Source organism: Oncorhynchus mykiss, chromosome 6 (genome assembly GCF_057628025.1).
Source record: "Oncorhynchus mykiss isolate SJ-2025 chromosome 6, ASM5762802v1, whole genome shotgun sequence".
Lineage (NCBI taxonomy): Eukaryota > Metazoa > Chordata > Actinopteri > Salmoniformes > Salmonidae > Oncorhynchus > Oncorhynchus mykiss.
In genome coordinates, this window is record NC_143027.1 from 69,342,465 (window position 1) to 69,355,624 (window position 13,160).

General features: G+C 43.7%; 1 protein-coding gene across 1 annotated transcript in view; it reads left to right on the forward strand.

Annotated features, from left to right (window-relative positions):
• LOC110526470 (ribosome quality control complex subunit TCF25) overlaps positions 1-13,160 on the forward strand; it is a 32,762-nt gene that overhangs the window by 3,501 nt on the left and 16,101 nt on the right. The window contains exons 4-11 of the mRNA XM_021607464.3: positions 78-199; positions 342-407; positions 493-575; positions 7,219-7,349; positions 8,916-9,015; positions 10,428-10,521; positions 10,666-10,758; positions 12,905-13,010. Of these exons, the coding sequence (XP_021463139.2) occupies positions 78-199; positions 342-407; positions 493-575; positions 7,219-7,349; positions 8,916-9,015; positions 10,428-10,521; positions 10,666-10,758; positions 12,905-13,010 (795 nt within the window). The remainder of the gene's footprint in view (positions 1-77; positions 200-341; positions 408-492; positions 576-7,218; positions 7,350-8,915; positions 9,016-10,427; positions 10,522-10,665; positions 10,759-12,904; positions 13,011-13,160) is intronic.

The following is a 13,160-nucleotide window of genomic DNA, read 5'->3' on the forward strand; positions in this document are numbered from 1 at the left end:
TTGAGGCTATGGGGGTGCTGCCCTGACGCCGTCTCACTCCGTCACATAGCCTGCTCTGTCTTATGTGTGGTTGTCAGGAGGGAGCTGGGGATGACATTGACGCGTTGCTGGAGACCATAGAGCAGTCTAATGGACTGACCCTGCAGAGTGAGGGCTGTGGAGCCTCAGACAACAGGCCTGTGCTCTATGTGGAACACAGGTGAGTAGGTTAACAGCACAGCAGCCAATCAGACATCAGGTCTCTTAGTGGGGTAATGTCATACAATCATAATATACTTAATTTATGGCAGTCATTTACCAGTGATACATTTTATTGGGACATACCCTCTTTTGTTTGTTAGGAACCTGAATCCTGAGACGGAGTTGAAGAGATACTTTGGAGCTCGAGCAGTTCTTGGAGATCAAAGGTAAGATCTTCACAGAACTCCTTATCCGTGGGACTACTACTATTAAAGGTTACAGTGTAAGGCCATCTCATAATTCTTTCCTCAGACCTCGTCAGAGACAGAGACAGTTCCATCGCAGCACTTGGATGACCATCCCTAAAAACACCTGGCCACGCTTCAGTCGCCCAGGTCAGACCTACACTCAACTTCTCACACTCGGCATCACTCATAACGCTGAAAGCCTTGTGAATAAATACTATTTATGCAACATTTAACATAAATGTTTTTGTGGATGCAAATGTAATTAAGTATCTCCCATGACAAAGTCACAAAACAAAAGATAATGCCCTCATACTAGGGCTGTCCCCAACCCCAAAAATGATCAGTCAACCAAGAGTCGTCTGTTCTTTCGAGCAATTGATTGGTCTAAATTTTAAAACGTGCATTTTTCCATATATTTTGGGCTCCCGAGTGGCGCAGCTGTCTAAGGCACTGCATCTCAGTGCTAGAGGCGTCACTACAGACACCCTGGTTCGAGTCCAGGCTGTATCACAACCAGCCGTGATTGCGAGTCCCATAGGGCGGCGCACAATTGGCCCATGTCCGGGTTTGGCTGGTGTAGGCGTCATTGTAAATAAGAATTTATTCTTAATTGGCTTGCCTAGTTAAATAAAGGTTAAATAAATAAAAAATATAATAATATATATATATATGACATGTGCCATGTGTTTTAATCAAATCAACTATATGCACTGAGCTTGTCTGATGCTTTAAGCAAACTGTTTGATTAAATATTTAAGACACACAAAAGACACACATCAACAGTGTATAGCACTGTCCATGTTGCTGAAGCCATTTCTGACTGAAAAGTTATGTTACCGAAATCCCTAATTTGTTTAGGAAAAACATTCCCTATTCCCTCAACCCTTGCTCTCTCTACGTGACACATGTATGCTTTGCTTGCAAGTGACCAATAGAGCCTGACATATAGCATATCATAATCACATCAATAAATTGGTTATAACAATCTCTGAACACCGTAAGACAAACACCGTAACACAAACACTCAAACAGGCAACAGAAGCAGGAACTGCCTTATTTCTGTAGATATACAGTGCCTTGCGAAAGTATTCGGCCCCCTTGAACTTTGCGACCTTTTGCCACATTTCAGGCTTCAAACATAAAGATATATAAACTGTATTTTTTTGTGAAGAATCAACAACAAGTGGGACACAATCATGAAGTGGAACGACATTTATTGGATATTTCAAACTTTTTTAACAAATCAAAAACTGAAAAATTGGGCGTGCAAAATTATTCAGCCCCTTTACTTTCATTGCAGCAAACTCTCTCCAGAAGTTCAGTGAGGATCTCTGAATGATCCAATGTTGACCTAAATGACTAATGATGATAAATACAATCCACCTGTGTGTAATCAAGTCTCCGTATAAATGCACCTGCACTGTGATAGTCTCAGAGGTCCGTTAAAAGCGCAGAGAGCATCATGAAGAACAAGGAACACACCAGGCAGGTCCGAGATACTGTTGTGAAGAAGTTTAAAGCCGGATTTGGATACAAAAAGATTTCCCAAGCTTTAAACATCCCAAGGAGCACTGTGCAAGCGATAATATTGAAATGGAAGGAGTATCAGACCACTGCAAATCTACCAAGACCTGGCCGTCCCTCTAAACTTTCAGCTCATACAAGGAGAAGACTGATCAGAGATGCAGCCAAGAGGCCCATGATCACTCTGGATGAACTGCAGAGATCTACAGCTGAGGTGGGAGACTCTGTCCATAGGACAACAATATTGCACAAATCTGGCCTTTATGGAAGAGTGGCAAGAAGAAAGCCATTTCTTAAAGATATCCATAAAAAGTGTCGTTTAAAGTTTGCCACAAGCCACCTGGGAGACACACCAAACATGTGGAAGAAGGTGCTCTGGTCAGATGAAACCAAAATTGAACTTTTTGGCAACAATGCAAAACGTTATGTTTGGCGTAAAAGCAACACAGCTCATCACCCTGAACACACCATCCCCACTGTCAAACATGGTGGTGGCAGCATCATGGTTTGGGCCTGCTTTTCTTCAGCAGGGACAGGGAAGATGATTAAAATTGATGGGAAGATGGATGGAGCCAAATACAGGACCATTCTGGAAGAAAACCTGATGGAGTCTGCAAAAGACCTGAGACTGAGACGGAGATTTGTCTTCCAACAAGACAATGATGCAAAACATAAAGCAAAATCTACAATGGAATGGTTCAAAAATAAACATATCCAGGTGTTAGAATGGCCAAGTCCAAGTCCAGACCTGAATCCAATCGAGAATCTGTGGAAAGAACTGAAAACTGCTGTTCACAAATGCTCTCCATCCAACCTCACTGAGCTCGAGCTGTTTTGCAAGGAGGAATGGGAAAACATTTCAGTCTCTCGATGTGCAAAACTGATAGAGACATACCCCAAGCGACTTACAGCTGTAATCGCAGCAAAAGGTGGCGCTACAAAGTATTAACTTAAGGGGGCTGAATAATTTTGCACGTCCAATTTTTCAGTTTTGATTTGTTAAAAAAGTTTGAAATATCCAAAAAATGTCGTTCCACTTCATGATTGTGTCCCACTTGTTGTTGATTCTTCACAAAAAAATACAGTTTTATATCTTTATGTTTGAAGCCTGAAATGTGGCAAAAGGTCGCAAAGTTCAAGGGGGTCGAATACTTTCGCAAGGCACTGTATATGGATGATTTATAAAGCCAGGCACGTTTAACAGTTAGACTATTGATTATAGACCTAATTAAGTTGAGGTTTCCTCTCTCCTCACTTAGTCAATTAAGGCAAGGGCTGTTTTCTCATCTCCTAACTCTGCTGCTGCCTCTGTTGCATTGTTATCAACACCAATATGCCGGTTAACTTTGCTATTAGCAACATGGTCTAAGCAAAGGCGACAATTCAACAGCGCACTGATGTTTCAGAACCGCAGACAGCGACCACTGTCCAACGCAGGAGAAAGCACATTAGTTATAAAATAATATAATTGTATTTTTGTTGCACCATTGTTCTTACGTAGTATAAGCATATACAATTCCAGTATCACGTCTTAGACTGATGGGCTGTTCCATCCGCACGGCCTTCACAATGGATCAGCCCACTCAGACAGGCGCAAATCAGACAGGTGTCATGTACAGCATGATTGTTATTTTATTATTTTTTTTTTGCTTCTGCTCAACTAAAGAAATCTTGGTCGTCCAAACAATCGACCAGTCGACTAAAAGAGGTTAGCCCTACCTCATACACTAAAATACTGTAACTATGATGGCATAAATTAAGTTCATGTAAACAATCGAGAGGCATGACAGGATCCCCGTTAGCTGCTGTCAAGGCAGCCGCTATTCTTCCTGGGGTCCAAACAGGAACAGACAAATAAGCTTGTTTTATTTATATTCTTTATTATTTGAAATAGTGCCCCTTATGTGCATTTTGGGTAATACCGTATACCCCGATATGGTACAGAAACGGTATGACGGTAAAAACATCTGGATACTGCAGAACCCTACAAAACAACACATCAAAACAATAGTCTACATCATAAATAAATCAATACATTACAACAAACATTGTGTACTATACAAATTCACACTGATCCACCATTACAAATGTACAGTCTAAAATTTACAACAATACAATATTACAATGTGTGTATCTCTTCGCACTCCACATTGTGAGGTGTTGTTTTATATTTTTAAAATCAGATTTTATTGCTAGTTTGGGTTACCTGATGTGGGAGAGAGTTCCATGTAGTCTTGGCTCTATGAAGTACTGTGCGTTTCCCAACCTCTGTTCTGGCCTTAAGGCAGGCCTCTACAACCCTGTTCCCGGAGAGCTACCATCCTGCAGGTCTTCACTCCAACCCTAATCTAGCACACCTGATTCTAATAATTAGCTGGTTGGTAAACTGAACCATCTTATTTACAACTGGGGTTGGAGCGGAAACCTACAGGAAGGTAGCTCTCCAGGAACAGGGTTGGAGACCCCTGCCTTAGGAACTGTGATGAGACCCTTGGTGACATGTCTTGTAGGGTATGTATGGGTGTCTGAGCTGTGTGTTAGCTTTCAACACATCAATACCTCTCACAAAGACAAGTAGTGATGCAGTCAGTCTCTACTCTACTTTGAGCCAGGAGAGATTTACAGGCATGTTTTTGAAATGAGCTCTCTGTGTAGTGTACATTTAAGGGCCAGCCACGCTATAGCTCCAGACTCCACTATACTGTAGCTCCAGTTCTCTGAAATACATGTTGATATGCCAGTTTCTATTTATTAGGATTCAATCAATTTTGCTTATTTGAATACCCATCTCCTCGTGCTAACGCCTCTGTGTTGAGCAACAAGACGACATTATCACATTCAGAATTGTCATCTGTGGGATTAAGACTCCTGGTTCAGTTTGGGTAGTGTATAACCAATCAAAAGCAGCAGCAGAAGAAAGTACATGTTAACAGCAGTGGGCACCTGAAGCCTTGTTGACAGAGACAGCTTTTCTGGGTAGGATCACACTAAAGGCTGTGTTCTGTGGCTTTAAACGTTGCCCTATGACGTCTAGTTAAAAAACAGTCCAATCACCACATATCATTAATCAAGTGCTGCCTAGCCCTCGACCTCAAAGACTCTATTGATGTTTGGGAAAGACTCCATTTATGTTTGGGTCCATAGTGCCCCTGGTGTTGTGGGATACTGGGCTGTTTAACCCAGAGCTGAAGTTGGAGAAGAATCAGGGTCTCTGTTATGTCAGTGTTAGCTACTCCTCAGGGTGTTAAAGCTCCCCCAAGCTCAAGGCTTATGCAATCACCTGACTGGAGATTTGGTCTGGGAAATATCATTTCCCTCCCAAAATATAGATGGGTGATTTTATCTTTTACCTCTCACTTTGAGTGGTCTCAGTGCCTTGGCTTGAATGTGGTACACCAGGACTGCTGTGTCACCGTGAAATGTTTCCCTCTCCTTAGCCCAAAGTGTGTTCATTCAAATTCTAGGGTGCTATACTGTACATGGGCATGGAATGAATGGGACAGATTGCAATTTTTATTCCACTTAAATATCTACGGTGCATTCGGAAAGTATTCAGACCCCTTGACTTTTTCCACATTTTGTTACGTTACAGCCTTATTCTAAAATTGATTAAATATTTTTTTTCTCATCAATCGACACACAATACCCCATAATGACAAAGCGAAAATAGATTTATAGAAATGTATTCAAAATAAAAAACAGAAATGCCTTATTCACATAAGTATTCAGACCCTTTGCTATGAGACCCGAAATTGAGCTCAGGTACATCCTGTTTCCATTGATCATCCTTAAGATGTTTCTACAACTTGATTGGAGTCCATCTGTGGTAATTTCAATTGATTGGACATGATTTGGAAAGGCACACACCTGTCTATATAAGGTTGACAGTTGACAGTGCATGTCAGAGCAAAAACCAAGCCATGAGGTCAAAGGAATTGTCCGTAGAGCTCCGAGACAGGATTATGTCGAGGCACAGATCTGGGGAAGGATACCAAAACATTTCTACAATTAGGCCTTTATGGTAGAGTGTCCAAATAGAAGCCACTCCTGAGTTAAAGGCACATGACAGCCCATTTGCCAAAAGGCAACTAAAGACTCTCAGACCATAAGAAACACGATTCTCAGGTCTGATGAAACCAAGATTGGCCTGAATGCCAATCGTCATGTCTCGAGGCTACCTGGCACCATCCCTACCGTGCTGGTGGCAGCATTCTGATGTGGGGGTGTTTTTCAGTGGCAGGGACTGGAAGGCTAATCACGGTCAAGGGAAGGATGAACGGATTAAAGTACACAGTGATCCTTGATGAAACCTGCTCCAGAGCGCTCAGGACCTCAGACCTGGGGGAAGGTTCAGCTTCCAACAGGACAATGACCATAAGCACACAGACACAGATCTGCAGAGAAGAATGGGAGAATCTCCCCAAGTACAGGTGCACCTTAGAAGACTCGAGGCTGTAATAACTGCCAAAGGTGCTTCAACAAAGTACTGAGTAAAGGGTCTGAATACTTAAGTAAATGTGATATTTCAAATTTCTAAAAACCTGTTTTTGCTTTGTCATTATGAGGTATTGTGTGTAGATTGAGGGGGGAAAAAACAATTGATTCCATTTTAGAATAAGGCTGTAACGTAACAAAATTTGGAAAAAGTCAAGGGGTCTGAATACTTTCCGAATGCACTGTATAGCTATATATCAAATTGTCTTATCATTATCTTTATTCCACATACACATCTATATCAAATTGATGCAATTTCAACATACTGCAACTGTACACACATTTAACCAATAATGTGTATAAATCCTGGATGACTGATGGGGCGCTGTATTGAAGCCACCGCGCAGCCATCTTGGTACTCCTCCTCAATTGTTAAAAAAAAAGAAAAAAAAAAAAAAAAAAAAAAAGCCCTCACCTCCTCCCTGTAGACTGTCTCGTCATTGTTGGTAATCAAGCCTATTACTGTTGTGTCGTCTGCAAACTTGATGATTGAGTTGGAGGCGTGCGTGGCCATGCAGTCATGGGTGAACAGGGAGTACAGGAAGGGGCTGAGCACACACCCTTGTGGGGCCCAAGTGTTGAGGATTAGCGAAGTGGAGGTGTTGTTTCCTACATTCCCCACCTGGGGGCGGCCCGTCAGGAAGTCCAGGACCCAGTTGCAGAAACTTAGCCTCTGAATGGGCAATACATAGCATCCGCAATCCAGGGTTTATATACGTCATTGCATGTAACTCACATAGAATAATACTGTCCGTAATATTTCCTCCTTCAGGTATCTCAATGACCCTACTGGAGTCCAGGGATGGTCTACAGTACTTCACCTTCGAGCACAGCCGGGACTACCAGCAGATTCAGTTCAAATTCCTGGACTCAGTGGAGTCCATGGATCCCAACAACATTGTGGTAAGGCTACACCCACGGTCTCAGGGAGATTGATCAGCAAAGCCGTGATGCATGTCTCAAATATCTAGGACAACTGATATAGCCGTTGAAAAAAATGCTTGTTGAAAGTTTTTGATTATCACGGATTTATCGGTGGTGACCATGTTACCTAGCCTCAGTGCAGTGGGCAGCTGGGAGGAGGTGCTCTTGTTGAATGGTGTTCATGGGAGGACACCACGGAAGAAGCCACTGCTGTCCAAAAAAAACATTGCTGCACGTCTGAAGTTTGCAAAAGTGCACCTGGATGTTCCACAGCGCTACTGGCAAAATATTCTGTGGGCAGATTAAACTACAGTTGAGTTGTTTGGAAGGAACACACAACACTATTTCTGGAGAAGAAAAGGCACAACACACCAACATCAAAGCCTCATCCCAACTGTAAAGTATGGTGGAGGGAGCGTCGTGGTTTGGGGCTGCTTTGCTGCTTCAGGGCCTGGACCGCTTGTTATCATCGACGGAAAAATGAATTCCCAAGTTTATCAAGTTGTTTTGCAGGAGAATGTTAGCCTATCTGTCCGCCAATTGAAGCTCAACAGGAGTTGGGTGATGCAACAGGACAACGACCCAAAACACAGAAGTAAATCAACAACAGAATGGCTTCAACAGAAGAAAATATGCCTTCTGAAGTGGCCCAGTCCTGACCTCAACCCGATTGAGATGCAGTTCACACCACACATCCCAAGAATATTGCTGAACTGAAACAGTTTTGTAAAGAGAAATGGTCCAAAATTCCTCCTGACCGTTGTGCAGGTCTGATCCGCAACTACAGAAAAATGTTTGGTTGAGGTTATTGCTGCCAAAGGAAGGTCAAGCAGTTATTAAATCCAAGGATTCACATACTTTTCCATCCTGCACTGTGAATGTTTACACAGGTCACAACAATTTATGGGTTCACATACTTTTTCTTGCCACTGAACATGGTTTCTAATGTTTAGACAAACGGTGATCCTTCCCCGTCCCCCCCCACAACTCCCCCACCTCCCCCGTCTCCCCCCTCTACCTCACCCTGCCCGTCCACCCTACCCTCTCCCTCTCTCCCCCACCCTCTACTTTTCTCCCCCCCTGTCCCCCTGCCCTCCCCCATCTACCTCACACTGTCCACCCCAACCTCCCCGTTTCCCCACCCTCTTCCTGTTTCCCCCACTCTCTTCCTGTTTCCCCCCACCCTCTCCTTGTCTCCCTGTCCCCCCGCCCTCTTCCTGTTTCCCCCACCCTCTTCCTGTTTCCCCCACCCTCTTCCTGCTTCCCCCACTCTCTCGGTCCCCCCCACCCTCCCACATCTCCCTCACCCTGCCCCTGTCTCCCCCACCCTCTTCCTGTCTCCCCCACCCTCTTCCTGTCTCCCCCACCCTCTTCCTGTCTCCCCACCCTCTTCCTGTCTCCCCCACCCTCTTCCTGTCTCCCCCACCCTCTTCCTGTCTCCCTTACCCTCCCTCTCCTTGTCTCCCAAACCTCTCCCTGTCTCCCCAACCTCTCCCTGTCCACTCCACGCTCCCCTTGTCCTCCCCCATCCTACGCTCTCCCCAGGCCCTGCTACAGATGAACCCCTACCACATTGACTCCCTGCTGCAGCTCTCTGATGTCTGCCGCATACAGGAGGATCATGAAATGGCCAGGGACCTAATCGGTGAGTATCAGGGACCTGATTGGTGAGTGGGACTCCAGTCTTTGCTCTGGTTGGCAAGAAGGATCATACTCAAAGCTCTGATTGGTGAGTTGAGGATCCTCTCTGCTGTATCCTCTTTCTCAAGGTTTGTAAATGTGTCATGAGACCCCTTTGGTATGTTTCCTTGGACTCTTATACAATTTAATCCCGGTCCCAGATAAATAGTTGGAATAAGTTTATGCAACACTATTCTTGATAAACATTGGTGTACTTTGGGCAGTACATGTTACACCTATACCACACATTGCTCTGGTATGTCAGATATTACCTGATGCCAGGGTTTCTTCAACTATGGTTTGGGACCCAAAGTAGGCCCTGAGCATGTGAGTGGTGAGTCGCGAGTTAGGAGTAAACTTTTATAAACACACACTATTTCTTCTTAATTTGGGGGGTTTGAGGACAGTAAATTTCTCATATGGGTCTCGAGCTGAAAAAGCTTAAGAACCTCTGCCTTATGCAATTGATCTAGATAAGGTTTAATAGTTAAATTGAGTCCGCTGTATCCACACCATGTTTATTCTCTGAAAGACTCTAAATTGGGGGGGGGAAAGAACAACAAGGCGCCAGCATGCAATTTGAGATTCCTCAGGTAATGCAATTAGGCAGGAAATCTTACCATACTGTTACTCCAAGCCTGTCGCTACTAGCCTGCTAACATCGTCTATAAATGAGTTGATAAATACAGTTAAGGTTTGAGCAGAGCTTTGGTCAGGGCTAAATCACATCAATACAGAGCAAGCAAAAGCAGCTTCCATTTACAGTGACTTCTCTCTGACCTTCAAGGTGAAAGTAGATTTTCAACCACACATAACTGAATTGAACCCATCTAAAATATGTATTGGTTATCTAGCCACGTGTTTGCACTGTACGCAATACATTCAAACAACCCACTGATTGTTCCGATATAGTCACTGAAAGTGCATGTCAAGATTCTTGATGTGTGGGTGTAGCCCCTCTCATCCTGTCAGCTGCTCCTGATCATGCTAATGAGGTCCTACTCAAATCAACTCATTACAGCAGCTCTGGAATTTTTTTATACAGTTGTATAATCTTATTTTGCAGGGGCTTATTACATTGGGATCCTACCAGTGCTGCTACCTCTAGGTAGCTAGTCTTGTTGATGTAGTTGTTGACACCGGAACTTGCAAGGGAGAAGGTGAGGGGTTTCACGTAAAGCTGTTTTCATGCCTTCCAGCAGAGGGAGACATTTATGTTTTTACAAAAGACAAACACACAGGTGGAAGGTATGGGTATGGTGATCTACCAATTGAGAATCACTGAGACTGTTTAGCAACCAGGTAGTGCTGGCTAAAGTTATATATTTTCACTTGTCTTTGATAAAAGACTGTGTGGTGTGTGTGTGTGTGTTTCAGAGCGTGCCTTGTACAGCTTTGAGTGTGCATTCCACCCTGTGTGCAGCCTGACGTCAGGAACCAGCAGACTGGACTACCTGCGACCAGAAAACAGGTTAGATAATAAATCTCTGCTATACAGGTCATTCCACAAACACTGTTATGAAGGGCCTTTTTCTTAAATTTCCATTGAATATTTAATTTTACAAGTTTTATATTATAAGTATATTCTTTGTCTGTATATTTATCCTCTCTGCAGGGCATTCTACTTGGCTGGTTATAAGCACATGATGTTCCTGGAGAGGAGGGGATGCCCCCGGACAGCCCTGGAGTACTGCAGACTCATCCTGAGGTACATGGGAGACTGTGTGTGTGTGTGTGTGCAGTGTGCACCCCAGGTGTCAGGGGTAGAGGAGAGGGAAGGTGAGAATCGCATAATGGAAGAAGTACAGCGACGGACTATGTGTGTTATTTATTTGGACAAAAAGAGCCAATTGAAAGACAAAACAGTGCAGATAAAGACTAAATGTGTGCATTTAAAAGATTAGGGTCTAATACATGTTTATCAGTTCACTGATTTCCTTATATGAACTGTAACTTAGTAAAATCTTTGAAATTGTTGCATGTTGCAACAGGTGTATAAAACCGAGCACACCGCCATGCAATCTCCATAGACCAACATTGACAGTAGAATGGCCTTACTGAAAGAGCTCAGTGACTTTCAACATGGCACCGTCATAGGATGCCTGCCATCTTTCCAACAAGTCAGTTGGTCATAAAACCTGGCTAAGCGGTATGACAGTACAACACCCATGGGACAGTCCACACACTATGGAAGGGCTATTACTACACATGCATCTGCCTCAGCCCTGTGTTTTAGGCCTTTAGCGTTTATCTTATCTAGGATGTGGTGGTCATGGTGTATTAAACATTATGAACACCTGCTCTTTCCATGACATAGACTGACCAGGTGAATCCAGGTGAAAGCTATGATCTCTTATTGATGTCATTTATTGAAGGGGAGTAGACAGGTTAAAGAAGGATTTTTAAGCCTTGAGACAATTGAGACATGGAGTGTGTATCTGTGCCATTCAGGGGATGAATGGGCAAGACAAAATATTTAAGTACCTTTGAATGGGGTATGGTCGTAGGTTCCTGGGTTTTTCACACTCAACAGTTTCCTGTGTTTATCAAGAATGGTCCACCACCCAAAGGACATCCAGCCAACTTGACACAACTGTGGGAAGCATTGGAGTCAACATGGGCCAGCATCCCTGTGGAACACTTTCAACACCTTGTGGAGTCCATACCCAGACGAATTGAGGCTCTTCAGAGGGCAAAAGCGGGTGCAACTCAATATTAGGAAGGTGTTCCTAATGTTTTGTACACTCAGTGTTTATCTATGATTTCCGTCAAACACTGGCTTCCTCCCCTCACGCTGGTGTGTGTCTGCTCTGTATAAGCATCCATGGTGGAACACATTGTGACGGCTGTCCCTCTCAGGCCTGCTGTGTTATGATCAGGAGGACCTTATCTCTGCTTCAGTAGCTCTGTCATATACCACATATAGGGCCCTGCTTTTTGTTGTGGAAATGGAGGCACTGCTTTTACCGATATTTCCAGCATTATCCAATAGTTTTGAAGGTAGAAAACCATAGTAAATGTTATTTAATTGACACAAGCTGTCTCCAATCAATATCTGACCGTGACTCGAACCCAGGTCCAGTGACTGCCAAGCCCTTAACCTGTTACTCCAAGAGGTCCGAACCTCTTGACGAGCTCGCTAGGTGTTGGGTTATGGTTGCTTCACTACCCCCTTCCTTCGGGAGAGCGTGTCCCCAAGCTATGCCTAATCCCTCACGAGTACACGCCGCTCGGATGGCCTAATGTGCACCAATCCCACTTCTGACACCAATGTACCAAATTTGGAGGGTAGCCCCGACCGGGACTCAAACGCGGATCCACAAACCCAGATCCAGTGACTGTCAAGCCAACAGGTGTTGAATTTATAGTCGCTGGATCCGGGTTTGAATCTGTTGGGGCTACTACCCTCCAAATTACATACAGTGTATTTCAATGGTTGGTTTCACTGAATCTCCCCTTTAACTGACCCCAATTTACGAATTTTTAGCTACAACTTCCGAGTCTGTTGGAGAGGATCCGCTTGAGCAAAATAAGGTGTAGAATCACTGATCTACAAATAGTATTCCCTGCCAAATGATAGTAAATAATAATATCACACGCACAACCAAACATTGATTGATTGGAGACCGTGTCAATTCAATTACATTTCCTCAATTACATTTCCAATGGCACAGATTCTGGTCACGGGTTGTCATGGTTCCACTTTTAATAAAGAAACCATTTATTTTATTTCTGTAATGTTTATTTATATAATAGTTATGTGGTCTTAGTTATGTAGGCAAAACTGAATGAAGTATTCATTGAAGAAGAGGAGCTGTTGGTGTTTTATTCCGTCATCTCCTTTCTCTCCCAAGTTTGGACCCCGACAGCGATCCCCTCTGTATGCTACTGCTCATTGACTTCCTCTCCCTGCGCTCACGAGAGTACAACTTCCTCCTCCGGCTATACCAGGATTGGGAGGTGAGATGAGTGTGTGTGCAAGATTTTCCCTGTGTGTGTGACCTCATAACAGTGTGTCTGATTTCTGTGTTTCTGATTTCTGTGTGTGCTGTGTGTATTGTCTGATTTCTGTGTGTGGTTTGTGTTTTGTCGGATTCCTGTGTGTGTGTG